General features: G+C 42.2%; 1 protein-coding gene across 4 annotated transcripts in view; it reads left to right on the top strand.

The window, feature by feature from the left end:
* The window catches only part of LOC120986360, a 97,744-nt gene that overhangs the window by 5,224 nt on the left and 65,822 nt on the right, over positions 1–26,698 (top strand). For all 4 annotated transcript variants that reach the window (XM_040414884.1, XM_040414886.1, XM_040414882.1 and 1 more), the window contains exons 2-3: positions 11,821–11,925; positions 14,707–14,830. In XM_040414884.1, coding sequence (XP_040270818.1) covers positions 11,859–11,925; positions 14,707–14,830 — 191 coding nt within the window. In that variant the 5' untranslated portion in view covers positions 11,821–11,858. The remainder of the gene's footprint in view (positions 1–11,820; positions 11,926–14,706; positions 14,831–26,698) is intronic.

Genomic DNA, 26,698 nt, shown 5'->3' with positions numbered 1-26,698 from the left:
TGGGTAGGGTATGATTTTTGCGGGATGAGATGACGGTTTGATTGTTACAATTTTGGCGTACATGCGACTTTTTTGATCACTTTTATTACCTTTTTTGGGCGAAAATGGTGGGCAAAATTTCAATTTCATCATAGTTTTTTATTTTTTATTTTTATGGCGTTCACCGTTCGGGTAAAGTAACATGACCGTTTTATAGATCAGGTCGTTACGGAGGCGGCAATACCTAATATGTGTAGTGTATTTTATTTTTTCTTATTTTTATTCAGTGATAAATTTTTTCACTTTTTTTTGACCCAGACCTACTTGGTTCTTGAAGATCAAGTGGGTCTGATGTCTGTATAATACAGTACAGTACACTATATAGTGTTTTGTACTGTATTTTACACTTTGTCTGAACAGATCTATGCCTTTAGCACAGATCTGTTCAGCACCATGGACAGCAGGATGCCTGAGAAGGCATCCTGTTGCCATCGGAACCTTCCCCGTCTGCTCAGTAGTGGCCAGAACTGCGCAGACGGGGAAGGGTAAGGACAGGGCTGTCGGGGGGCTGTCTGGGGGCTCTCTCCCTCTCCATCGGGGGGCTGCAAAGGCACAGCAGCCCCCCGTTGGGTGAGTGAGGGAGCTCCCTGAGCTGTTAACCTTTTCCATACAGCGGTCCGTACGGACCGCGGTATGGAAAGGGTTAAACGGCTGACATCGTATCGCAGATGTCAGCCGTTTATACCGGGGTGTCAGCAATGTGCTGGCACCCTGGTATACCCACTAGACGCCAACGATTATTCAATGGGAGGCGGGCGGGGGATCGCGATCCCGCCTGCCGCACCGCCCGCCTCCCGCACCGCCCGCACCACCCGCAACCCTCCCCCTGCACCTCCCACCGGGCTAAAATTGATTTGAGCAGGCACCGGGTTCTGATCACAGCCAGCCGCACGACAGTGATCGAAAATATACAGGGCGTACATGTACGCCCTGTGTCCTTAAGTACCAGGGCACAAGGGCGTACCTGTACGCCCTATGTCCTTAAGGGGTTAAAGTAATGATGGCTACTTGTTTTTCTTTACTTAGCTACTTTTTTCTTGCCATAATACAAATTCTAACAGTCTATTCAGTAGGACTATCAGCTGTGTATCCACCTGACTTTTCCTCAACGCCACTGATGGTCCCAACCCCATTTATAAGGCAAGAAATGCCACTTATTAAACCTGACAGGGCACACCTGTGAAGTGAAAACCATTTCAGGGGACTACCTCTTGAAGCTCATCAAGAGAATGCCAAGAGTGTGCAAAGCAGTAATCAAAGCAAAAGGTGGCTACTTTGAAGAACCTAGAATATGACATATTTACAGTTGTTTCACACTTGTTTGTTATGTATATAATTCCACATGTGTTAATTCATAGTTTTGATGCCTTCAGTGTGAATCTACAATTTTCATAGTCATGAAAATAAAGAAAACTCTTTGAATGAGAAGGTGTGTCCAAACTTTTGGTCTGTACTGTATATATATATCCTGGTTTGTTTTAAAGGGGTTGTCCGAGATAATAAAAAATCTCGGATAGGCCCTAAAATGTCTTGAAAATTTTTTATTTTTTTTTTACCTTTTTCTCCAGTGCCATTGCATGTGATTGATGCGGCCAAACACTGTCCTCGACAGTAGACCGATGAGGACAGTGATTAGCTGCTGTGGTCACATGCCGCGCAGCTTGCCGTGCTGAGTAGGTTTACAATACATTCTGGGTATCGACTCTCTTATTTTTTCTTCTATATGGAGAATTTATGGTGGGTGGTGACTGCAGGAAGTCAGTTCCTTATTTATTATTCTGTATTTGTTTTCTGTATGACTCTCAAATGGGCCAAAAGTGCATCATGAAAGTGTCACCAACAGAAGGAAGAAACTCCACAGTTTCACCACACTCATGACTAAACTATCAATGCTCCATGTAGAATGTAATACCAATGCTATAAGGCATGCAATTGCAAACAGAATGAGGTTTCTTTACACGGGCCAATGCCTTTGGGCAATTATGGAGAAGGAGCATTCCTAGGAATGTCCTTTCCCGATAATTGCCCTGTGTAAAGGTGCTGCCGATCAACCGATCCCACTTGTTCATTGGGAGAAAGCATTGCTGATGTGGTCACCTAAATCATCATTTCTGGGCAGCAGATCATCTGCCCAGAAACAATTATTCTCTATGGTGATAAGCAATTACAGCAGCGATCGTTTGTCCCCATACATAGGAGATGACTGCTGCATGTAAATAATTGCCTAATTGCCTGCTGTGTCGGCCTGTGTGGGCCTTTACTCTTGACCAGATTAGTCACAATATCTTGTAACACCAGACTTAAAGTGATTTTCCGGGAGTAAAATATTAATGACCTGTTATCAAGACAGGTCATCAATATCTGACCAGTAGGGGTCCGATTCCTGTCACCCCCAACAATCAGCTCCATTGAGCGCTGTAGCCTCTTCCTAGGCCAGTGACATCACGTTCACTGGTTAGACGGCCTTGGCGCAGCTCAGTCTCAAGCAATGAGCTGGAGTTGCAATACCAAACTATACAATGTATGGCGCTGTGCTTGGTATGCTGTGAGGAGGCCATGGCTCTTGGAGTGGGGGCGGGTGCTGGGAGTCAGACCCCCATTAATCTGGTATTGATGACCTATCCTGAGGATAGGTGATGGAAAAATTGTACTCCCAGAAAACCCCTTTGATTCCTGACATAAACAGTCAATCATGACTGGCCTGTGACACTGTGTTCAGATCAGAACAAGTTTGCCAGTAGTCTACAATGGACAATACTGAGGACTGTGGCCGACAGCAGGAAGTGGCCCGGACTGCACAAGTAGCACATGACACAGTAGACTGAACGACCTACGTGTAGCTAGGTAGCATACAGCACCTCAAACAGCCTATGTTAGTATAAAAAATTGATTAGGTTAACAGACTATTATTATTATAGAAGCATCGGTGGGCTGAGATGACTTCTGGGTACAGAGGTGTGCCAGACAGTATCCTCATTCCCTAGTGATCTGCATCATCTTGTAGTGTCTTGTTGCTGCCCCGATGTGAGCGGGTAATATGCCTATGGTTAACTGGTTGACACTGGGCCAAAAATGGCATGGCCATGTATTCCTGTGGCTCCAATATTTACGGGAAATGAATAGGACTGGATGATGATGCCTAGGTTAAGATTTCTCTAAAATTTAAATATTATGTACTGGATGAGAATACTGGTGGTTTCACTTCTGTCTCACTGGGAAGCCCCGTACTATGTGAGGGGTTTTATAGCATAAAATTCTATATGTTTTGTTCTGGGAAACTGATGTTTAGTGAAATAACGAATGCAAAGTCAGTATGAGTGGACGTACTGCTGTACCAGATCAGAGAATCACAGTATATTGCCTTTGGATTGCACTGTATTCTTATCTAGAAGCAATGCTTATATAGTGACATCAGCATATGTAATGTTAGCGATTCATTTCTTTACCCTTACTAATAAGTTTTGTATGCTTTTTTTTAATGACCAAACTACAGGTCCACCATTAATCCTTTCAGCCCTAGAGTCCTTACCCCCTCCCCTTTTTACATTTTCATTTTTCTCTTCCTGCCTTCCCTGGGCCGTAACTTTTTTATTTTTCCCTTCACATAGCCATATGAGAGCTTGTTTTTGTAGGACAAGGTGCACTTTCTAATTCCACCATTTAATATTGCATACTTTGTAGTGGTGAGCTAGAAAAATATTCCAAATGGGGTGAAATTGGAAAAAGATCGCAATTCCACAACAGTTTTATGGGTTTTGTTTTTACAGCGTTCCCTATACAGTAAAACCAACCTTACTTTTATTCTACAGGTCAGTACGATTACAGCCATACCAAATATGTATATTTTTTTTGTGTTTTAATACTGAAAAAATAATAATCTTTTCGTTGCCATATTTCCTTTTTGTTTTGTAGTTATGTGTACAGAGCTGTGTGGGGGGCCAATTTTGTGTGGAGCGATCTGTACTTTTTTATTGATACCATTTTGGAGGGTGTATGACTTTTTGATCATTTAATAGTCTTTAATATAGAATTTAAGGCAGTAGTTCCCCATTCAGTGGCCACATGTGGATTTTAAACCCCTTTCATGGAGCTGCCCTACAGAAGTCAACCAGGCAGAGCCCTTCGCAGGGTGATACAGAGCAGAGCGTTTTTGGAAAGAATAGGAGCTGCCTTTTCCAGGGGTGTGACTTACATAAAAGGGACATGGCTAAATATATTCAGCCCACAAAATTAATGCCTTTGCCAGGCCAGACCCCTGTGTTACTATCAGACCCCAGATCAGATCAGGCCCCCTGCCTTAATTTCAGACCCCAGACCATATCCTTTAAATATGTTCAGGGCCCCTATATTAATATGTGAGCAAAACATATTGGCACAGAAAAGTGCTGCATTAGCTGTGAATGCCCAGACATCAGGAGTGAACACCACAGCTCTGGAGATCCATACTGGCTAATAAGTAACCTGCGTTCCGTCAGACATTCCTTCACGCCATTGCTGGTTGAGCCATGACTCCTATCCAAAACTCTGCTGCACTACTGATGACTATACCATGCATTACTGCCTGCATTGGGCTGCTAGACTCATATGAGATTTCCCTGTGTTCTGACTTATACAGGACAGGTATTCCTAAATCATCAGCCTCTAAATATCCTCCATCTTTAATGTTTGGTGCCTTCTGATGAAGCTAGGATATGCAACGCACTTTTCATGATCACCCCAACTTTATGTCACGGCGGGGAGTGGGGGAAACTCCCCACAGTACAATGAGGACCCGATAGTAAAGCTACTAGGCCAGGACACCTGGGACAAGGAAGCAGGTCACCTCCTATTGCATCCCTAATCCTTTCCCTTACTCCTCACCATATGAGCTGACCCAGATGGTAGGTGGTCTCATACACAGGAACCTGGGCCCTGAATTGCCCTGACGTTCCCTGAAACAAAGAAAGGGCTGAGACAACCTGTTTATCCCAGAAACGGATGAACAGGAGTCTCACTGACCTAGCTGCAAGGGAAGGGACAGGCAGTGCACAGCTACTGAATCGGCAGGTAAGAGCCCAGAAACAACTCGCAATAACCTGCCGCGGCAACAACGAAGACCGGAACCCCATGCAAACAGGACACATGGCGGCCCCAGGCAGAGCTGCATACTGACTTGTAGTTCCCCCTCCGGGGAACCCTGACATAGAAACATGGAATGTGTCGGCAGATAAGAACCATTTGGCCCATCTAGTCTGCCCAATATACTGAATACTGTGAATAGCCCCTGGCCCTATCTTATATGAAGGATGGCCTTATGCCTTCCGGAGGCACAACACTCAGGGAAAATGTCTAGCAAACATGCTGGACTACAGACACCAACAGACCAGACATGTAACAACGAATAGACATAAAACACCAACCAATACAAACAACACCACACATATAAAAGGGTAGTGAAGGGAAGGTGACACCGGGATGACATTGTAGAAACCTTGATGTTCCACAAGGTGGCCCTCAAGCACTGGGCAGATTGAAGGATCCGGACAGGAGGAAGCTCCAGCACACACCAAGGCTGGAGGACAACTCACCCCAGCCAATAGGCCCCAGGCAATATAAATCTTGTGGCCACACCCAGCCAGGTAGTTAACCCCTCCAGCACCAGACAGGGGTGAAACATGATATGAGGGGCAGTGCACACACAAGCTGCAAACAACATGTAGCCCCTGGCAACGAGCATGCACGACTAACGTGTCACGGCGCACAGCAACAAGACCGTGACACTGCCATGACACTTTATCATCATGTCCAAGTGTATGTCACTTTAACTCCCTCCCCAAAAGTCACATTAAAACTGGAAAAACCCTCCCGAAAATGTCACTTTTTAATTGTAGATTCTGATATTTTAGAGCTCAAGTACATGACCTTAATTGGCCCGGGAAACCTGGTCCGTGTGTTAGCCGTATCTCTCGGGCCGGCCTCAGCTCGCCTGAACTGACTGTATCATAGTCATTTATCATACAAGTTAATATATAGGTTGCACATAGAAACAAATACTAGTCAGCGTAGCTAAAACCCCAGATGGGTCCACTCAGCACAAACCGGATACAACATTTAGTGTGCGTGCGGTGCTCCTGAGGTGGGTGTCCCATTTTTTATGGGTATGTTACATGTGTTATTTGTTACATGAGGGATACTATATGTTGTCTTGGGCATATGTTATATAGGTGTTACTGTACATGCTTGAGCTATATGCAGATCTCAGAAGTGGGGAATACACGTGTATTTATACTTACCCCCATTTGATTGTGTGTAACCTTTGATCTGCATTGGTTCAGGATGTGGATATGTACATACTATTATATTGGCATTACTTTTTACCAGACATAGTCAACTATGTCATCTCCCTCATGCTTTTTTTTTATATCTATATAGAGCCACCTTAGGTGTTTACCGCACTTCATTCTTGATGTTTTTTGTCTCTATTTTTAATTTTTTTGTAACTTTTTAAAATAAAATACATTATATACTCGAAGCCCGTTAAGACAGTTTTTTCTTTTTTATGTTGATGTATCATTTATCATACAGTCAGTTTGTATCTGATCGTGGATCTCTTGTACCCAAGTGTGCGTTCAGTACAGGAGATCCACGATCAGATATGAACTGACGGCATAAAACACTATGATACTCAGAGGATACGAGTACATTTTAACCCCTTATTGAAAGCTAATTTCAGCCTTAAAGGGGTTGTCCGCTTTTTACTATTGATGACTTATCCTCAGGATAGGTCATCAATATCAGAGCGGCGGGGGTCTGACACCTGGCACCCCCACCAATTAGCAAGTGCTGCCTTCTCTGCTCTGTTTACCTGCTCAAGTGCATACCTGCATTACAAGTATGGCGTCCCCATCCACTTCTGAGATGGCTCTGTCTGTTCAAGTGAATACTACAGAGCCTTCCCATAGAAGTGAATTGGGATGCCATATATGTACCCAAAAGTAGCCTCTGAGAGCCTTTTTACAGGGCAGCAGGGGAAGCCCTCTTGTGGCAAGACCCGGTGTTTAATCAGACCGCATCTGTAATATGTAATCATTTACATATCTATATAATTAACATGTCTGCCTAAGACATAACTGCATGCAGAATTTTGCAGCAATCTGACATTTCTGTCTGGGTGCGGTATTTAGTGTACTTACCGTCTCTAAGTGGCGTGGTTCGTTCACTTGGGAATACGGTCACTTTTGCAGCCCAGGAAAGTGGAGGAGACAGGGGCATAGCTATAGGGGAAGCGGCTTCTCCGGGGTCCAAACTCAAAATGGACCTAACAGATTTTATTGTCAGGGCCCCCTTAACAGTATTATACAATCCCATTATACACAGTGATACTGCAGGAAACGGACTGAGCGGTTGCCGGGCCTCATCTGAGGAGGAAATCTCATTCCTCACTGGGAGGAAATCTGAATGGGGCTAGAATCATTCCTCTCCCTGGTGCATGCGCAGAGAAGGTGGATTCAGGAGTTTGCTCTGGCCATATCTCCATCACTTTCCCCATCTGAGGAAGTGATGTCGCGGTCTATAGACGAGACCAGTAAACCTAAGACAGGATGTGACATTGATAGAAGCAGGATTTTCAGAACAGGCACATCACATGACTGGGTTCCTGAGCAACCTATCCACACAGCATTGAGATATTGAGTATATTAGAAACTTTCAGAGGCAAGATATGAGTAGTTATGGTGGGTTCGCGGGGCCTTAGACAACACATATATATTGTCGAGAAACACAGATAAGTACTCTGCTCATGCACTAGCAGATTTTAGGAAGACATTGTATGAGTGAGCCCTCCAATTTGGGATTATACTTACAATATTGTTAATCAAGATCATGGTAGATCTTTTTGTGTCATCGCATTTATAATTATTTATTTTTTATATGTGTACAACCTGGTGTGTGTATGTGTGTGTATGGGGGTTAGTAGGTGGATGTGATCTGTATCTGTAGTAATGGCTATAAAATCTTTTACCTTATGGTTGTGTACTATTTTATCTGTCTTGTAAGACATTGTGCTCTCCTTGTATGTACAAAGACTACCATGCTAACCTAAAGCACCACCTCCTTCAGAGTGCAAGCAGTAGCTCAGCTGTGCAGGGGGAACCGTAGTGCCCCCAGGGGACTACTGCAAAGGGTTCATTTCATGTTAGCAAGTTAAATGTTGTGATTTGCTGTTAAAGAACTTATCTTGCTATGCACTGCATAAACCTAGTAGCAATGTATAGGAAACCAAATGGTTAACATTGGCAGACTGGTTAGGTTGCCAGGGTGATGGACTTAGCTTGCCTCTTGGTTAGGAGTCTAGTCTGAGCATAGCTATAGGAAAGACATGTATGTGACAGTTCCTGCAGACCAGGCCCAAGTCCAGAGAATATCTGTCTCTCAGACTACAGCTGCCAGAGAAAAAAAATATACCACCAGAATACTCCTGAAGGAAAAAGAAGGAGATAAGAAGTCTTATATGGTCCAGAACCACTATCCAGGGTGCAAGTAAGGTACTGCTCATTTATGACAATAGACTTTACTGCTGTGGAAAGGGAATGTTGCTCCAGAACCTGACACACTTTGAGATGGACTGGCCACCTGGATCTGCGCTCTTCAGCTTTGGTACTGCATAGAAGGCTAACACGAACAGTATAGCATGCTTATGGTTACTAAGAGAGGCGGCAAAAGTGTCTTTAGAGAGAGATTCAGGGACTACTAATATCATCAGTGTTGATGCCTGTAATGCAACGTGCCACACCCCAGGGCCGATCATTTCCCAGGTTTATAGAATGCGGCCTTAATAGTCTCTGTGTGTGTTACGGTGCTCCTAACTGGATACAGACTATCCCTAGGGTTAGGCTCCAAATCAATAAAGGGGGATATTGAAGATTTCTCTTGGTTCCAGCTGACTTTGGCATAAACTGGCAGGCAAACTTGATAACTCTGCTTTCTCTCTCTTCTGTGCTAAACTCGGCTTTGCTCTGGTTACTGGACTTTCGGTCGGTTCAGATATCCCTCCTGACACTTAGTAAGTAAATAAGCAAGGAGTCCTGGTGCTCTATGAGCTGCTTCCCTTTTGAGAGACTCCTGCCGCAGCCGGAAAACTTTTTCCCCTTGCTGCTACATCTTCCACACATCTGCATCCATTGCAAGCTTAGCGTTGACTGCACCGGCTGCTACATGTTAGGCACGTCTGGCTCCGACGGTGCCCAGGTTTAGACTTCTCTAAACTAGAACTGCAACCCTTCCTTCTGGTAGGAAGCAGGACTGGCCCACTTCTGCCCAAAGGGGGGAGAATGAAATGGTGAGTTCTATTCTGTCTAGAGGTGTTTCTCTCTGCCAGATATACACTGCCACCTGCTGCTGAACCAGGCATATTACATGTACAAAACAGTTGCATAACAATAATATCAATGCACAGTGGTGAAGGATAGAAATGAGCGAATTTAATATTTTGAAATTTGTTTGCGTTTCGTTTGGTGGTAAAAGCAGAATTGCGTTATGGATTCCGTTAACTCGGACCATATGGCAATTCTATGATGGAATGCATAACGGAATGCCTTTAGAGGCATTCCGTTATTCATTCCATCATAATAAAGTCTATGTCCTGCATAACGGATCCGTCCTGTTTTCGTTATGAAGCAAATCAGTTAAAAGAACATGGCTGAAGAAGTGTTCGTGTAGGCCTTCTCTACTCTACTCAGTGACCAAGCGAAGAAGGGGTCTTCTTGAAATGGACCATGCTTACATTTTATTTGCAGAACGACTTAAAGTATATATGCTAATAAGCTATACAAAGACAACTTGACATTATATTGAGTCCTTCAAGTTGGGTGTAGAAAATGGAGGGAAGAAAACGAGTAATACTTAATTGAATTAATTTTATTCTTACCCTTCTAAAATTGATAGATACTTGGAAAAAAAAAACACATTACAATGTGGTCTGGAATATACAGTGGTGTAACTAAAGCTCTATGGGCTTACAGAACACCCCCTGCATCCAGTCTCCAGTCAGACACATCAAAAAGAATTCAAGTCTTGGACTCAAATGGAACCTGCTGTTAGGGCTAGCTTTTCTTCATTGGGCTCTATCTTGAAGATATAGCCAAGGACTATCCAGTCCTCTCCATAAACAGCAGTCCAGCAGGTCTCATCAGAAGATGCAGTCAGGAAGAAGGGACATGTTTAGCCTGTGATTTGTACAAGTAGGAGGTTCAGTGGCTGACATGGGGTAGAAAGGCAGACAATGTCACCCTGGACCTTGTGACCTCCTGGAAGATATTGCAATGCTTTAAGAGTGGACGGGGCTACTGGTGATCAGAAGCCTCTCCCCTTTTAGGTAGCATGACACATTGGGCTCTGTACAAACTTGCCTGTGGTAGGTATCGTTATGCCCCTGGGGAATATAACCCTATGGTATTTTGTTCAATAACATAAATCTGGTCATAATAAAGTATCCTTAGTATATATGTCTTGAATTCCAAGAAGTGATGGGATTTAAAAGAAAACTTGTAGTTTACCAGACCATCCACAAGAAAATACCCCAACCACCATGGGTCCCAAGCTGATAGACTGAGAGCTAGAACATAAAATGAATATAAACTATGGTAGTTTAACATATGTATGAAACTTCACACCTTAGGAGATTCAGGTAGGGTTTATAAGCACAATTGAAGAAGCTTCATGCAGCAATGAGGGCCCCTCAAATATTGGTTCTGGGCCTTTCATGTCTTAGGCTGGGTTCACACGGGCGTTGCGGGAAAAGGTGCGGGTGCGTTACGGGAACACCCGCGATTTTTCCGCGCGAGTGCAAAACATTGTAATGCGTTTGCACTCGCGTGAGAAAAATCGCGCATGTTTGGTACCCAAACCCGAACTTCTTCACAGAATTTCGGGCTTGGGATCGGTGTTCTGTAGATTAAATTATTTTCCCTTATAACATGGTTATAAGGGAAAATAATAGCATTCTGAATACAGAATGCATAGTAAACTAGCGCTGGAGGGGTTAAAAAAAAATTACAAATAATTTAACTCACCTTAATCCACTTGATCGCGAAGCCCGGCATCTCTTGTGTCTTCATCTTAGCTGTGCAGCAACAGGACCTGTGGTGACGTCACTCCGGTCATCACCTGATCCATCACATGATCTTTTACCATGGTGATGGATCATGTGATGACCGGAGTGACGTCATCAAAGGTCCTATGCCTCACAGCACAGATGAAGACAGAAGAAGGAGATGCCGGCTGCGCGAACAAGTGGACTAAGGTGAGTTAAATTATTATTTATTTATTTTTTAACCCCTCCAGCACCATTGTACTATGAATTCTGTATTCAGAATGCTATTATTTTCCCTTATAACAATGTTATAAGGGAAAATAATAATGATCAGGTCTCCATCCCGATCGCCTCCTAGCAACCGTGCGTGAAAATCGCACCGCATCCGCACTTGCTTGCGGATGCTTGCGATTTTCACGCAACCCCATTCACTTCTATGGGGCCTGCGTTGCATGAAAAACGCAGAATATAGAGCATGCTGCAATTTTCACGCAACGCACAAGTGATGCGTGAAAATTACCGCTCATGTGAACAGCCCCATAGAAATGAATGGGTCGGTATTCAGTGCGGGTGCAATGCGTTCTCCTCCCGCATTGCACCCGCGCGGAATACTCGCCCGTGTGAACGCAGCCTTACAGTCCCATGACATGCACTATACAGTTTCTTCCATAGGTTTTATTCTAAATTTCTTACTTAATTTTTATGTATTGCAGGTGTCATATTTAAAGCAATCTGTAAATCTTCAGAGAATATGAAGCAAAGCCTCATCTTGTGTTGCGTGACCTGTTTTCTTCTATCTGCATTTCCAGGAAATCTAGGTTTGAATCTTTCTTTCTTTTATTTTTACAATACAAAAGTGCTGAGAAAATATATTTCTATTGTGTAGATAACATCGGTGGCGGTAATATAAGATAGCCTAGACTTTTGCAAACAAGTAAATCTCATGAAAACAATGTTCATTTATGTACTGCTATTAAAAATAGGCAACAGTTCAGAAACTACCACCAATGCCTCTTTCAAGACATTTTGACCATGGAAGAAATGTAAACCCTAGATGATCCCATGGCCATTTTATCCACCCATTACTCAAAAAATCCAATTACTTTGGAGGTCCACCGTCATACCCATGATCAAGCCTCCCATAGGATAAAGGAAAGACCATTGGTAGTGGAGCCTTCCTGTATATAAGTATCATATCTATTAAGATTTTTACGCCACCATGGTACAATGATGCATTAAATTTTCTGCCCAATACAGGAATTCCATAAAGTTTACAGCCTCTCTAAAGCGCATCTCCCAGCACAACTAATATTCATATACCTCTTACCTATCCTAGATTAGGGCAATATGGAGGACGGAAATAAAAAAGATCTTGGAGATCTTTCAATTCTGAACATCACACTCAGATACATTTTTTTTAAGATCAGGCATTTTCAGGCTCTGTTCGATGATGGTATTGCATTGTGAGGTGGTTTCCATCAAATAAATGCCATACCACCTGTTAGGGACTAACATTTTACAGGTAGGTTGGGTTTTATAAGTAGGTTGGGAATCCCCATCCACCAGTGCAACCAATGGCTAAATGATGTTGTGGGTAGAACTAAGGCATTACCATTGGCTTCCACGGGTTGGCAGGGTTTGTGTCAACCATGGCATTTAAACCCAGCCATAATGACCTGTACAACTATACTAAAGGGATACAGGGGTGAAAATGCGTGGCTATGGGGGATAGGCAGAAGGAGCAGGGAAACGCTGACTGTGGCGCTTTAGGGGGTATAAAGGCACCAGTATTATTAATGGCACATGGTATGTGGGAGACCATTACAGGTTTTGCATGAGAGGTGGAGAATCTTCAGGTTACACCTTTCATTTGTTTTATATATTCTTTGACGAGGACTCTATTGCATGTATTACATGTATCTCATGGGTTTAACCCTTATTATGAGATTACTTTGTTGGTGAGAGGAAGTTCCTGCCATACAGACAATGATTCTGTGAAAAGCACAACAGAAGCTCAGAAAGACATGTAAAGATCTTGGGTGGTGATTAGGTGAAGATTTTCAGATGTGATTCTGCTAAAATGCTAACTCACTGCACTTCTATAAAACCACAAATGTGTAAAATCACAAACAAGCACAGTCACACATGAGAAAGCACACTTACTCAACAGCAATCATCAAAGGGTTTTTTGAAAACTTAGACACTGATGACCTCTCCTCAGGTTAAGTCATCAGTATCAGATAAGTGGGGGTCTGATCAGCTTTTTGGGAAGCGGCTACCGCAGGATTTAGTGGATGGAAGGTTTCTGGTGCTGGCATACTGTAGCTCAGTTATTCCATTGAAAGGGAGCTGAGCTGCAGTAGCCCAGGAAGACCACTACACAGTGGATGGATCCTTGTGCTTCTGGTTCCATCCACTCTATAGTATCCGCCACCAGCGTCTGTCTGAAATAGCTCATCGGTGAGGGTGCTCCTGAGTATAGGCCATCAGTATCTAACCCCATTTAATGTGACATCTTGAGGTTTTTTCTTCACTCATACAATAGTTTTTCTTCACTCATTCAAACTCATGCAATCGTACCAGCCCCTCCATGATTTGGTGTTACAAATACAATACAAGGGTGAAAAAACAGGTTGAGAAAAAAGTATAAAATCAAATTAAACATAAAAGTATAATGGTTATTGAGACTGTTGGACTTTCTCACAAGAGGATCCTCCGATGAGACCTGATGTAACATACTAGCAATGCCACAAAAATGTTTATTCTGAAGCCCGCTAGAAAGGTACATAATGTAAATTGTAATGAAGGTCCAGATCTTCTTACTGGTGACTGTAGTTATGAGTCATCCACTCCTCGCTGGTGCCCAGCTGTGTCATGCAACCAAGTGACACATGTGGAAGGAAGTCAGTTTCTCTATAAATTTTTATGAGAACATTAAAGGGATTGGGAAAGAATGAGGGCATTTTTGGCAAATCACCTGAACTTGGCTGGCGCTGACAACCCGCTGCTTTTCCTCCTGGCCTGCGATGCTCCGCTGAGCTAGAAAACATGCGTTTTGACACAGCCTGCAGACAATCTCTGGACGATGCTGTATCCAGCTTCCCTTATGTCATGAAAAATGCTCAAATGATGCAAGGGGATCCCCTTTTAAGTGCCTAAATTCTTATGAAAATGCTTCATTGTGGTCTATGTTATTACAGAAACACTGGCAGAGGGATAACTTCAAGATCCTGGGCCCCAATGGAAATTCTGTACCAGGGTCCTCCACCTATCATGTGTCCTTTATATTATGTGGCATGGGACCTTTAGGTCCCTGAGGCTCCAAGACTTTTGGGCTACAGCAGCCTCTGCATCCCTATGCTAAGCTCCAGGACACTGGGCCTCATAGTGATCAGTCAGGTCTCTCCTTTATTTTTCAGCAGAGTGGGCTGTAGACATGTGGTGCCTATAATGGTCCAACCATTTAAAAAAAAGACACATCAGGAGACAAATTGATATGGCACCTTATTTGGGTTCCCATTCATTATTTATCAATTTGCTTACTAGAGCCAGTATAGATTATAATAATATGCCGCTCTTCTCCCTTATTTTATCGTCAGGTTCTAAGTTAACAGACAGTCTGTACTGTGTCCTACAGTATTCAAAAGACATTGTAACGTGTTCATGGTCAGAAAGCCGAATTTCCAGACATTATGTGAACATGTCATTGATGGAAAGAGACAAGTAAGTCACCTCCTCTTGTCATTTACTGTGGCTACTTTATGTTGTCAATAGTAATTACGAATTACAATGGATGGAAGGTCACCCCAGAGATATACAATTTCACAGGTAAAAATCTTTCTCCATACACATCCAAAGTGCACAAAGTGGCTGTCCATATTATATACTGTAAATAGTAACACCAATTATTAATTTGGCTCTGAATTTAAAAATATATAGAGAAGCACTGGCTGGCACTGCTCAGCGCCGGAATGTCCATAGGAATAGTAGAAAACGTGGTGGAATAATGGCCCCTGATGGACTAGTGGTGGTGCTCAATCCCAAGAACACAGTTCACAAGGAGCTCCAGCATGAAGTAATGATGATAGAACTCACCATAGTCGTCTAAATGATCTTTATATTCATCCAAAAGATTATGTAATGGCAGCAGGGGTGCAGAGTGCCACACAAGCATCATAGGCGGTCACGACCGTTTCGCGTCAACACGCTTCCTCAGTCCTTCATTAATTTGGCTCTGACTGTCATTTTAGCTACAAGAGTGCTAACATAAAAATCTGGCAGACCTGGTTTATTGATGACAGATTCAGAGGCCATTGTTAGGTCACTGGATGTCACAGTACAGCGAGATCCGGAGGAGCCAGTGCAGAGGATGGGAAGGGTAGTGGACCTGATAAAGTGTTGTGTCACGGTGTAGTCCCTCTGGGTGTTGCTCTCTGGGGATCGGTGCAATGGAAATTTAGTACTGAAGAATGAGGCCAGAACTAAATGTATAAAAGTCTTTAAGTGCTACGTAGAACTTCTAGAACTTCAAAGACATTCAGTAGCAGCAGATTTTCAGTGCAATATTCTCTGGCACCAGTAAGGAATATACAGGCAGGTTGGGTGGCTGCAGTTTGGCACTATGTAGTACTGGCCCAGTGGTAGTATAGTGATGGGTGTCTTAGCTGTAGTCCCTCACCTCACAGCAGTTCCTGTAAATGCTGATGTAGTGGCTCACTCTACTGTCTTTCATTTCAAGGATTCGCTTGAGGCTTAGATGAGGTTGATCTCTTTAGAGGATCAGGAGCAGGAGCCTAAATGTGAGCTATTTCTCCAGTCCATAGCAGAACAGGAACTCCACCTCGTGGCAGGAAGCAGGGCCAGTCCACTCCTACCAAGAGCGAAAGAACAGGGTGTTTAGCCCTGTTCCTTGCCAACCATTGCCATTCACTACCTAAATGAAAAGAATGGCCATACCATGTAAAATACACAAAATACATCACAATACAATAACTATTAACAATTGTAGTACTCTGAAGTCTGGCATACTACAATAGCAACAATCAACACCCGACGAATGCATCATGGTAGAAGCATAAGGTTTACAGAGGCAACACCATCCCTAATGAGATGCTGTGGTGGCTATTGACTGTGATATCAAAAAGACAACCCACTCCACCTGTAGTGCTACCAAAAGGTATATCTGCAGGAATAAAAACCCTTAGTGACTGCTTGAAAAATGTTATTGTCATTAACTAAGGGGATAATAATAAAATATATAGTAAGCTCTTAAAGGCTATGAACACCTTCAGGTCAATTTGTTTTTTTGATTGCATTTTATTCATTTTGGGCCAAAAAAAATATTTTTTCAATTGGTCTTCTTTAAAAATTTCAGCAGTTCTTGTGATACATACAGTTAAAAATTTGTCTTTTTGCAGACTATCTCTGAGTGCTGACATCTGACAGCTCATGTGAAGTCTTATCTCTTATATCCTGACCTCATAAACACTAATTTAAGCCATATCCTTAGTTAGTTAAGAGTTTAGCCATAATGAGTATTTATGAGATTAGGAGATCAGAGATAAGGCTTCACACGAGCTGTCAGCTGATAGAACCCAGAAATGATAGTCTGCAAATAGACAGATTTTTAGCAATATATATCACAAAAACTGTTGAAAATTGTTAATAAAGAACAGTTGAAAAAATGTTTTTAGCCCAAAATGAGAAAATGCTATCATAAAAAAATGAACAGAAGATATCAATACTAACCTATAGAATACTCCAAGTAGTGGTTGCAGGCATTCAAAATGTTACCTTTTGCCTATAAGGCTATACAAACAGAAGACTTGGAACTGTTCTGTTATGTAAGTAATAATTCTGGACAAACAATCTAAACTAATAACACACAAACAGTTGTACAATTCATGTCTTTTTTGAGCACATTGACTAACCATACACGATGTAGGGGGAAAAAGTACAGTATTTTTGTCCATAAGATGCACCTAGGTTTTAGAGGAGGAGAATAAGAAAAAATTTATTTTTCATTAGACCTCAGATCAGACCCCTAATGTTCTTCAGACCTCAGCTCGGAGCCCCAATCAGACCCCCAATGTTAATAAGACCCTCAATAAGATGTCAGCTCAGACCCCAATGTTAATAAGACCCCAATAACACCTCAGATCCAACCCCCAATCAGACCTCAGCTCAGACCCCAATCTGAATGACCCCCAGTCAGACCTCAGATTAGAGCCCCAATGTAAACAACCCCCCAGAACTCGATTCAGACATCAGATCAGACCCTCCAATGTGAATGACTCCCAGACCTCAGTACAGACCCCCTTGCTCAGAGCAATTAGGATGAAAAAAATCCACTTGACTCTCCTGCTCCGGACGTCACCACCTCCTCTCCTAGAATTCAACTCTCTTCTTTTTGCCACGCGCTCTGCTGTGACCCGTGAGGTAACAGAGCGCCGATGTCCTCATGCTGTGCACAGTCATGGCACAGTCAACGGCAGAGGGCAAAGAAGCCGTGAGTACAGAGCCCAGGGTGCGGTACTAATGAGCGCTTCCATAATGGAGCCAGTTCAGAGGATGGGAAAGGTAGTAGACCTGATAAAGTGTTGTGTCACAGTGTAGTCCCTCTGGGTGTTACTCATATGCAAACTTCTTCACGACCAGCAAGTTGGGCGAGTACTTGCTGGTAGCAGCCGCATCTGCCGCTTCTAGACTTCTTGATAGACAGGGCCAGCGAGCGCTCTCCTCCTCCCGCTGGCCTCGTCTGCTGCTGAATTCCTGCACCTGCGCCGTAACGTTCCTCGATCGGCGCAGGCGTACTGAGTGAAGGACGCGCACTTGCCAGCTCCTTCCTCAGTGCGCCTGCACCGATTACATCACACTACAACCGGAAGAGAAAGAGAAGACTGCCGATTATCACTGATGCCGGCAGTCTTCTCTTCCGGGTGTAGTGTGACGTAATCGGCGCAGGCGCACTGAGGAAGGAGCTGGCAAGCGCGGGTCCTTCACTCAGTACGCCTGCGCTGATCGAGGAACGTTACGGCGCAGGCGCGGGAATTCAGCAGCAGATGGGGCCAATGGGAGGAGGAGAGCGCTCGCTGGCCCTGTCTATCAAAAGAAGATGCGGCGTGTCTAGAAGCGGCAGATGCGGCGGCTACCAGCAAGTACACGCCCAACTTGCTGGTAGTGAAGAAATTTGCATATGATAAAAGTATGATTTTTACAAGAAATAAGCCAGAGACAAAGGTAGGACATGTATGATTGCACTCAGCTGACATTAGCAAATAGCTAATGTCGGCTAATGAAAATTGCACAATGGGGGGTGACAGAAGCCCTTTAAAGTTACAGATTACAGTTAATAAATGTATAATCCTTTGAGCTGCGGGGCCCTGTATATTCTAACCCCAGGCAAGCGTCCCCGTCACCATGGGAACGCCTGGGGGTTAGAATATACCATCGGATTCGAGTTTTCACGATCTCAGTGAGATCGTACTCGGCTGTGCAGCGCTCTCACTTCCGGGAATGGATATGAGCGCGCACGCACGTAGCAGGGCAGCCTGCTCGCGCGTCTCCCGTTCTCCAGCGCAGTCAACAGATAGACGGACCTCTCCTAGCAACGCAGTTTTAGGGTAAGGTGAGAATAGGCGCTAGGGGGGACAAATTTTATGATTTTAATGGTTTAGGAAGAATTAATATAAAATTTGAATATGGCCACTAAGGTGATACTAATCACCTTTATCAAAATATGGAAAAAATAATAATATGACAGTTATACTTTAATTAATACTAGACTGTGGAGAAAAAGACATGGATCGCACCTCCACATGCCATGCATTGATCTATCGCTAGGGTTCAGCGAACCCAAACTTTAGGATTTTTTGACCCCGAACCCAAACATTTCAGTAAAAGTTTGGGTTTGAGTTCGGTGTTCAGCGAGTTAATGCCGTTTTTTGAAAGGCTGCAGAGCAGCCAATCAACAAGCGTTTCACTCGTGTGCCCTTAGAAGCCATCACAGTCATGCCTACTAATGGCATGGCTGTGATTGGCCAGTGCAGCATGTGACCCAGGCTCTATATAAGCTGGAGTTACTCTGCTCTGATTAGTGTAGGGAGAGGATGCTGCTGCTGTGAGGGAGAGAATAGGAAAGAATCAGTTATCAGAAGTGCTTGTTAACTCAGCGATCTACAGCGATTTTGTTTTGTGGGTGCAGTGCACAATTGTTTTACCCTGCTCTGAGCCCACTGACACAGAAAAATAACTTTTATCCGTCTATTAGTTAGGTGGGCGTCGGCGGACATTTTATGCAAGTTCAGTGCACCAGCAAAGCATATTTGCATTTGTGACAGTGAAATACAAGCTTGAAATACTGCAATAATATTCTGTGTTTTAAAAAAAACACCCATTTTGTGCAAGACCCTACATCTGGTGCCTTTGCTGAATTTTTTTTTTTTTTGAACATTCAATTTTTATTGAAAATTTTAACAGGTAAAAGAAAATGACATATTATCCGCTAAAAGCGGGTATACATGTAAATATAATAATAGGTAAGACATGTAGTTAACATGTGAGTGATCATAATCTACAAAAGAATAGGTTATGCAGGAGTGTCAAACTATAACAAAAGGAATAATAATAGTGACCATTTGAAAAAGGGGTAGTAGGACCTTGTTTTATTAGATTTGGTCTCGTATGTACCAGATTGCAATATGAATAGCAATGGGTAGTAAGTTCCCTGAACTCATGAGAGAGAAAGAGATGGTGAAGAGGGTCGATTGGAGCAGGTTAGAAGAGTTTGTCAGGGAGAAGACAGTGAGCTGAATTTAGCCAGATATCTCATCTCTGTTTAAATATGTGTCAATTGTTGTGAGCACGGGCGTACATTCCCTCATACCAACAGTTGTTGTTAATTTCTCTAATAATTCTACGAATAGAGGGGACCTCTTCTTTCTTCCAGTAAAATGCGATTTTTAGTCTAGTGGTAAAGATGATGTGGGCTGTAATTGTTCGAGAATGATAAGGAAAATCGCCTAGTCCAATTGATAAGAGAGCCAATAGTGGAGAAGACCTGCTTCCAAAGAGCCACTATTATGGGACACGTCCACCAAATATGTGTATAAGTACCAATGTGTTTATGGCACCTCCAGCACTCAGGAGGTATGTCTGGGAGGAATCTATTTAAGTAGGCTGGCATGAAGTACCAGTGGTAAAATATCTTCCTGGCATTTTCAAAATGCCATATGTTTTTCGATAATTTAGAAGTGATGGTGTAGGATTCCGTCCACTGGTCATCTGAGATAGTTGTTTGGAGCTCTGATTGCCATTTGTTTTTTAGGTAGTTGACGGAGTCGTTGGATGTGACTTTCAACAATTGATAATCTTTGGAGATACCTTCAAATTATTAGATTGTATCCAATCTTTCAATTTGTTGTTGTCAGAAATTGGATTTGGAGATTTGTGTGATTGCAATAAGTGTCTGACTTGGAGGTATTTGAAAAAGTCTTTGAAGGGTATATTGTATTTCTCTTTCAGTTGGGGGAAAGAAATGAATACATTGTTATCCCATAGTTGTTCGACCCTAGAAATACCTCCAGTCTTCCAATTTGACAGAGATAATTAGTTAATGGCCAATTTGCAAATGTCTAAAGGTGAGTTTTGCAAATTTCGAGAAAGTAGTGATGTGTTGTTAGGGATAGAGTTCCAGACATGAAGGATAACTTTAAGGGTTGAGAGCTAGGGTAGAGTCAGTGTTTTGAAGAAGGATTGAGATGCTAGGTAATTTGAGAATGTGTGGGTTTTTAGATTGTGTAGTTCAATTTGAACCCAGTGTTTAGATGGATCGTTAAATAGTAGAGATCTCATTTGGTCAAGGATCAAAGCTTGGTGGTAGTGTAGCAGAGAGGGGGAATTTATTCCTCCTAGTTTAGTGTGTAATATAAGGGTGGAAGATTTAACTCTGGGCTTCCTTTTCCCCCATAAATAATGAGTGAGAAGCGAGTGTAGCTTATTAAGGTATGATCTGGGAAGGTGTATGGGTACATTTCTCATGATATATATAATCTTGGGGAGAACTATCATTTTTATAGCGGCCTGTCTTCCTAACCATGAGAGGTTTTGTAATTTCAGAAGAGATAAACTTGTTTTAATGGTCTCCAGTAAACGTATAAAGTTATGTTCAAATAGATTGGAGGGAGGATAGGTAAGTTTAATGCCTAAATATGATAGTTAGGATTTAGCTATGGTGCATCCAAAAGTGTTCTTGATGTGAGTTATGGTAGAGATAGGAAGGTCTAAGTTGAGAATTTGGGATTTGGATATATTTACTTTATAGTAAGAGGCTAGACTAAATGATTTCACAATATTGCTAATGGCTTCTAATGAGATCAAAGGGTTAGAAGTGATAATAATTACATCATCTGCAAAAAGTCCAATACAATGTTCCTGGGAGCCTGATTTGATTTCTGCTATTAGAGGGGAGGATCTAATGTGTTCTGCAAAGGGTTCCATGATGAGGGCAAAAATAAGTGGGGAAAGAGGGCATCCCTGACGTGCACCGTTGGTTATGGGGAAGGGGGATGATAAAAAGCCTCAGGTATAAACTAAGGCAGTGGGAGATGAGTAAAGTGCTATTACAGCTGATAAGAAAAAAATGGAAATGCCAAATTTTAAGAGAACAGCTTTTATATATTCCCAATGTACCCTATCGAACGCCTTCTCCGCGTCAAGTGATAGGAGCAGAGAAGGCGCCCGAGTATCTCGCACCACCTCCAACAAATCAATAAATCTTCTTGTACCATCTAAAGATTGACGGTTTTTGACAAACCCTATTTGATCATGGTTAATTATGTTGGGGAGAATATCCACCAATCTTGAGGCTAGTATTTTTGAGTATCTTTTTAGATCCGTATTGAGTAGGGAGATTGGTCTAAAGTTGGAGGGTCTGTCTGGGGTTTTTCCAGGTTTGGGAAGTGTTATAATTGAGGCCTGGGGCATTTCATACTACCTGTTTGTGTTATTTGATTAAAAGTTTGGAGTAAAAAAGGGGTAAGTGTAGTGGCGTATTTTTTGTAATATTTATTGGTTAACCCGTCCGGACCTGGTGATTTATTTAGTTTTAAGGATGATATGCATTTCATTATTTCGTTAGCGGATATTTCTTTGTTGAGTATGTTTATTTGCTGCGTCGTTATTTTGGGAAGAAATATGGAGTCTAATAACCTGTTTATATTGGTAGCATTAGGATGTGGTCCTGGGGATGAAGAGTTGAGATTGTATAAATCGCGATAATATTTTGCAAATTCTTCAGAAATGAGTTTAGGGTTGAGAATTTTGTTGTTGTGTTGATCATAAAGAAAGGGAATTCTGGTTTTGGTTTCTTTAGTTTAGATTTTTCTGGCCAATTGTTTCTTTGCTTTGTTACCTTGGCTATAGTGGAGGGCTTTAGTCCTGCGAAGGTGGAATTCGTAGTTATTTTGAAGGTGTAGATAAAGTTGGTAACGTGCTTTTTTGAGTTTTATTAAGGTGTCGTTATGAGAGGTAGTTTGGAATTTTTCATCTAGTTTTTTCATGTCTGTGTGCTCTCTATCTTTTTTGTATCGAGGCAACTTTTAAAAAATGACCCCTTATGAATGCTTTGTGAGCACACCATAAGGTGGTGTCTGAGACACTATCATTGTCATTCAATTGGAAATATTCTAATAGTGTTGAGGTATTGGATTCTTGAAAGGTCGAGTTTGTTAGTAATGAGTTATTTAAACGCCATGGGGAAGAATGTGGAGAGCTAAATTGTTCAGAAATTTCTAAGGTAATAGGAGTATGGTCTGACCATGTTATGGGAAGGATAGCAGTTTTAGTTACTCTTTGTAACAACCACTTGTCAGATATGAAGAGGTCTATTCTTCAGTAGGACTTATGTGGGTTTGAGAAGAATGTGAAGTCTTTTTCATTAACATGCAAAACTCTCCAAATATCAAGTAGGCCTTCAGAGTGCAGCAGAGACTGTAGCCTGGGCAGGCCTCTATCGTCATGGGGAGGGCTCTTGTCCATGCCAGAGTCTGGGGGCCTTCATCGGGCTGTTCTCAGAATTGCCTGCTCCCGGTGACTGCATTTGTTTCAGACCGGCTCGCGGCACAGGCACAGGTAAGGGCTTATCTGTGCATCGCCGGACTTGTAAGTTAAGATGGCAGCCCGCATGTGTTCGCGGGCGAACACTGCGAACTGGCCATCACTGCTTATTTGTAGATTTGTAGAGTCGGGATAACTTGGTTCTGGTACATTGTATTCTTGAAGATGGTTCCTTGTGTTCGATTGTAGATGATAACTGTTGTTGTAGTAGCTAGAAAAAAAAAAGGTTAAAAACAGGCAAAACATAAAAGTCACTTATAGATATAGTCACTTATAGAAGTATTCAGCTTCATGTAGGGGGGAAGCGTGAAATAGTGGATAGAGAATTTTCAGTAACGAGCATAAAATATCAACTAATGGACAAAGTGTCTAATTCAACGAATCAACAATTCAACAATTCCCACCAAGCCATTTTTGTTCCTGCAGAATGTGGGAAGATTATTTATTGAAGCTGGCAGTGGGTGAGGGAAGAGCACGTATAATGAATAGCTTGAAGTGAAGAAAGTGAAAGGGTGCGCAAGAGCGTCTACTCAATTTCTGGGAGATGATGAGCCGACTCTTTGCCACTCTTGGGAGAGAAGTGCAGGTTTCTTCTTAGGAGGAGAGTTACGTGGAGCTATGTCGCCCTCTTGTGGAGATTCAAGTGTCCAATTCTTTATGGCTGCTTCAGCTTCTTTTGGAGTGATAAAGACATGTGTGGCTCCATTTTTGCGAACTATCAGCTTCATAGGGAATCCCCATTTATAAGGGATATTGAGGTGACGCAGGATTTTTGTGTAGTTTACAAATTCTCTGCGCCGAGATAGTGTGGCAGGAGATAGGTCTGAGAATAAAGAGATTTGTTGAAACCTTTCTGGATATTTTTGGTTTGCTGTCTTTAGGAGAGCTTCTTTTATGTGATAGTAGTGAATCCTTGCCAGAACATTGCGAGGTATATGTGAAGGTAGAGACTTGGGTTTGGTGACCCTGTGGCCTCTGTCTATAATAAGATCTTTATCAGAAGATTCTGGAAGGATAGCCACCTTACTGTCATCACGGAGAGGTGCCCAGATGTTGCCAGGGTGGATTAGTGGGTTGGAAAGCAGCTTATGTTGTCTGTTTCTGACGGTTCTTTGGGCCGCTGTAAGGCTTGGTGTGGAGCTCTTCACCTAGACGTCCTCACAGCTCGGCATCCGGCCACGCCCCCTGCTGCATCGTCACAGTCAAATACAAGCGTTAAATAGTGCTGTTGTAGTCTGGTATTAAAAAAACACCCATTTTGGGCAAGATTATAAATTTGCGGCCTTTGCTGCATTTCTGACAGTCCAATACAAGCGTTACTGCAGTTATATTCTTGGTTTAAAAAAACACAAATTTTTTTCAAGACCCTACTTCTGGGGCCTTTGCTGCATTTGTCACAGTCAAATACTAGCGTTAGATACTGATGTTATATTCTGGTTTTAAAAAAACACCCATTTTGGGCAAGATAATACATTTGTGGCCTTTGTTGCATTTGTCACAGTGTAATACAAGCTTGAAATACTGCAATTATATTCTGTTTTATATTTTTTTTTTGCAACTTTTTTTTTTTTATTCAACATTTTATTAAAAGTATCAGTTGAAAGTATTCATATGCATATGGACATTTTTACATGTACAATAATCATCAATATACATGAGTTGAAAAAGTGTCTCTGACATAGATATAAAGATACATTTATGTTAAACCCACAACATCTTTACCTCCCCTCTCCCCCCAACTTTTTTCCATCTGGATATGACCCACTAATCTTACATTTCTATATCTGTTTGTGTGCTGCTACATAGTTATGTCTTTAACCTACTTTCAATTTCCCCAGTGTCCCTTTCAGGTCTTTCAACAAATACCACTCTGTGTGTTGAAAATTGGTCATAAGGGAGTTAATATCATCTGCAGATAGATGTCTAGACATAAATACATTCCATTTGTCTAAAAACCTGGTTGACTTTAGATTTTTATGTGCTTCCGCCTCCAACTGGTCCATAAGCAAAAAGTGTCTCATTTGACCCTGGAATTCCCTCTCAGACGGTGTCCGTGAATATAGCCAGTTTCGTAATAAACTTCTCACAGCTACAAGTAACGCTCCATCTACTAACCCAGGAACCTTAACATTTTCTGGAAAGATATGAAACAACACCACCTTTGGCTCACAGGGCAGAACTATTTGCCAAGTGTCTTTGATCCAGGATAAAACCCACTCCCAATATAACCGAACTTTTGAACAAAGCCATATACAGTGATCTAGGGTAGCTTTTGGCGTACCACACTTAGGGCATTCAGTTATCCTATTCTTATTAGCATCCGATGATGGGATGTTAAAGGCGTATATTGCTCTATGTATTAATTTTAGTTGAGACTCTCTCCATCCCTCACATGCCACTGCTTTCCTTGTTTTCAACCATCCATGCATGATTTTATCCTTCCAATCCTCCTCTCCCAGCAATGTCTTCCATCCCTTACATAATTGGGCATAGGCCTTAGTAATCTCTCTATCTCTCAAGTGCTTGTAGATTTCTGATAGAGATAGCTTATTCCCCAACTGCTTAAGTAGTATATCAAAGTTATTTGCAGTACACTCACTGCTTACGTCTCTTAATCTGTTTTTGCAAAAATGCTTGAGTTGATAATACTGCAATTCATGACCCCTAGGAAGCCCAAACTTTTCCTGCAGTTCTGGGAAAGTTAGATATCTCGGATCCCTATCATGAAAAAGGTGTCGAAACAGTACAAGCCCCTTATCCCTCCATAAACTAAAAAGTTTATTCTGATTTCCTATCACAAAATCAGGATGATTCCAGAGTGGCATGAATTTAGAAGCTAAAAAGGGTAGGTTATACAGTTTCCTCACCTCCTTCCAGGCTACAATTGTGTCTCTCATTGTCACCGCGGTCTTAATATCTATAGGCAGCGATGCTAATTTGGAGTGTAAAAGCGCACCCAAATCCCAGCCCTGTGCAATTTCTCTTTCCAATTTAATGTTAGAATAGTGAGATGACTGGGCCAACCAATCTTTACAGTGACGAAAAAGGCTTGCCAAGTTGTACCGTCTAATATCTGGGAAACTCACTCCTCCTTTCTCCACGGGTAAGTATAACGTTTTTAACGCCACTCTTGCCCTCTTTTTTGACCATATAAATTGTGAGAAAGCACTATTCAAGATTTTGATGTCTTTGTGACGAATCAAAATAGGCAAAGTCTGCATGGGGTACAATAATTTAGGGAAGCTGACCATTTTTATCAAGTGGCATCTACCCAGAAGTGAAAGAGGTAGGTTCTGCCATCTGTTTAAAGGGAACCTGTCATGTGGATATTTGATTATAATGTAACTAATTATATACAATCATTAACTACTAAAAAGTGCCTTAGATGTATTCACTTACTGGTGTGACAGATGGTTACCTCATAATATACACACAAAGATGCCGCATGCTAATCAGCTGATTGGAGTCCAGCGTGAT

This window comes from Bufo bufo, chromosome 1 (assembly GCF_905171765.1).
Source record: "Bufo bufo chromosome 1, aBufBuf1.1, whole genome shotgun sequence".
In the NCBI taxonomy this organism is placed as follows: domain Eukaryota; kingdom Metazoa; phylum Chordata; class Amphibia; order Anura; family Bufonidae; genus Bufo; species Bufo bufo.
Note: the sequence above shows the minus strand (reverse complement) of the source record. Positions and strands in the feature narration are given on the sequence as shown.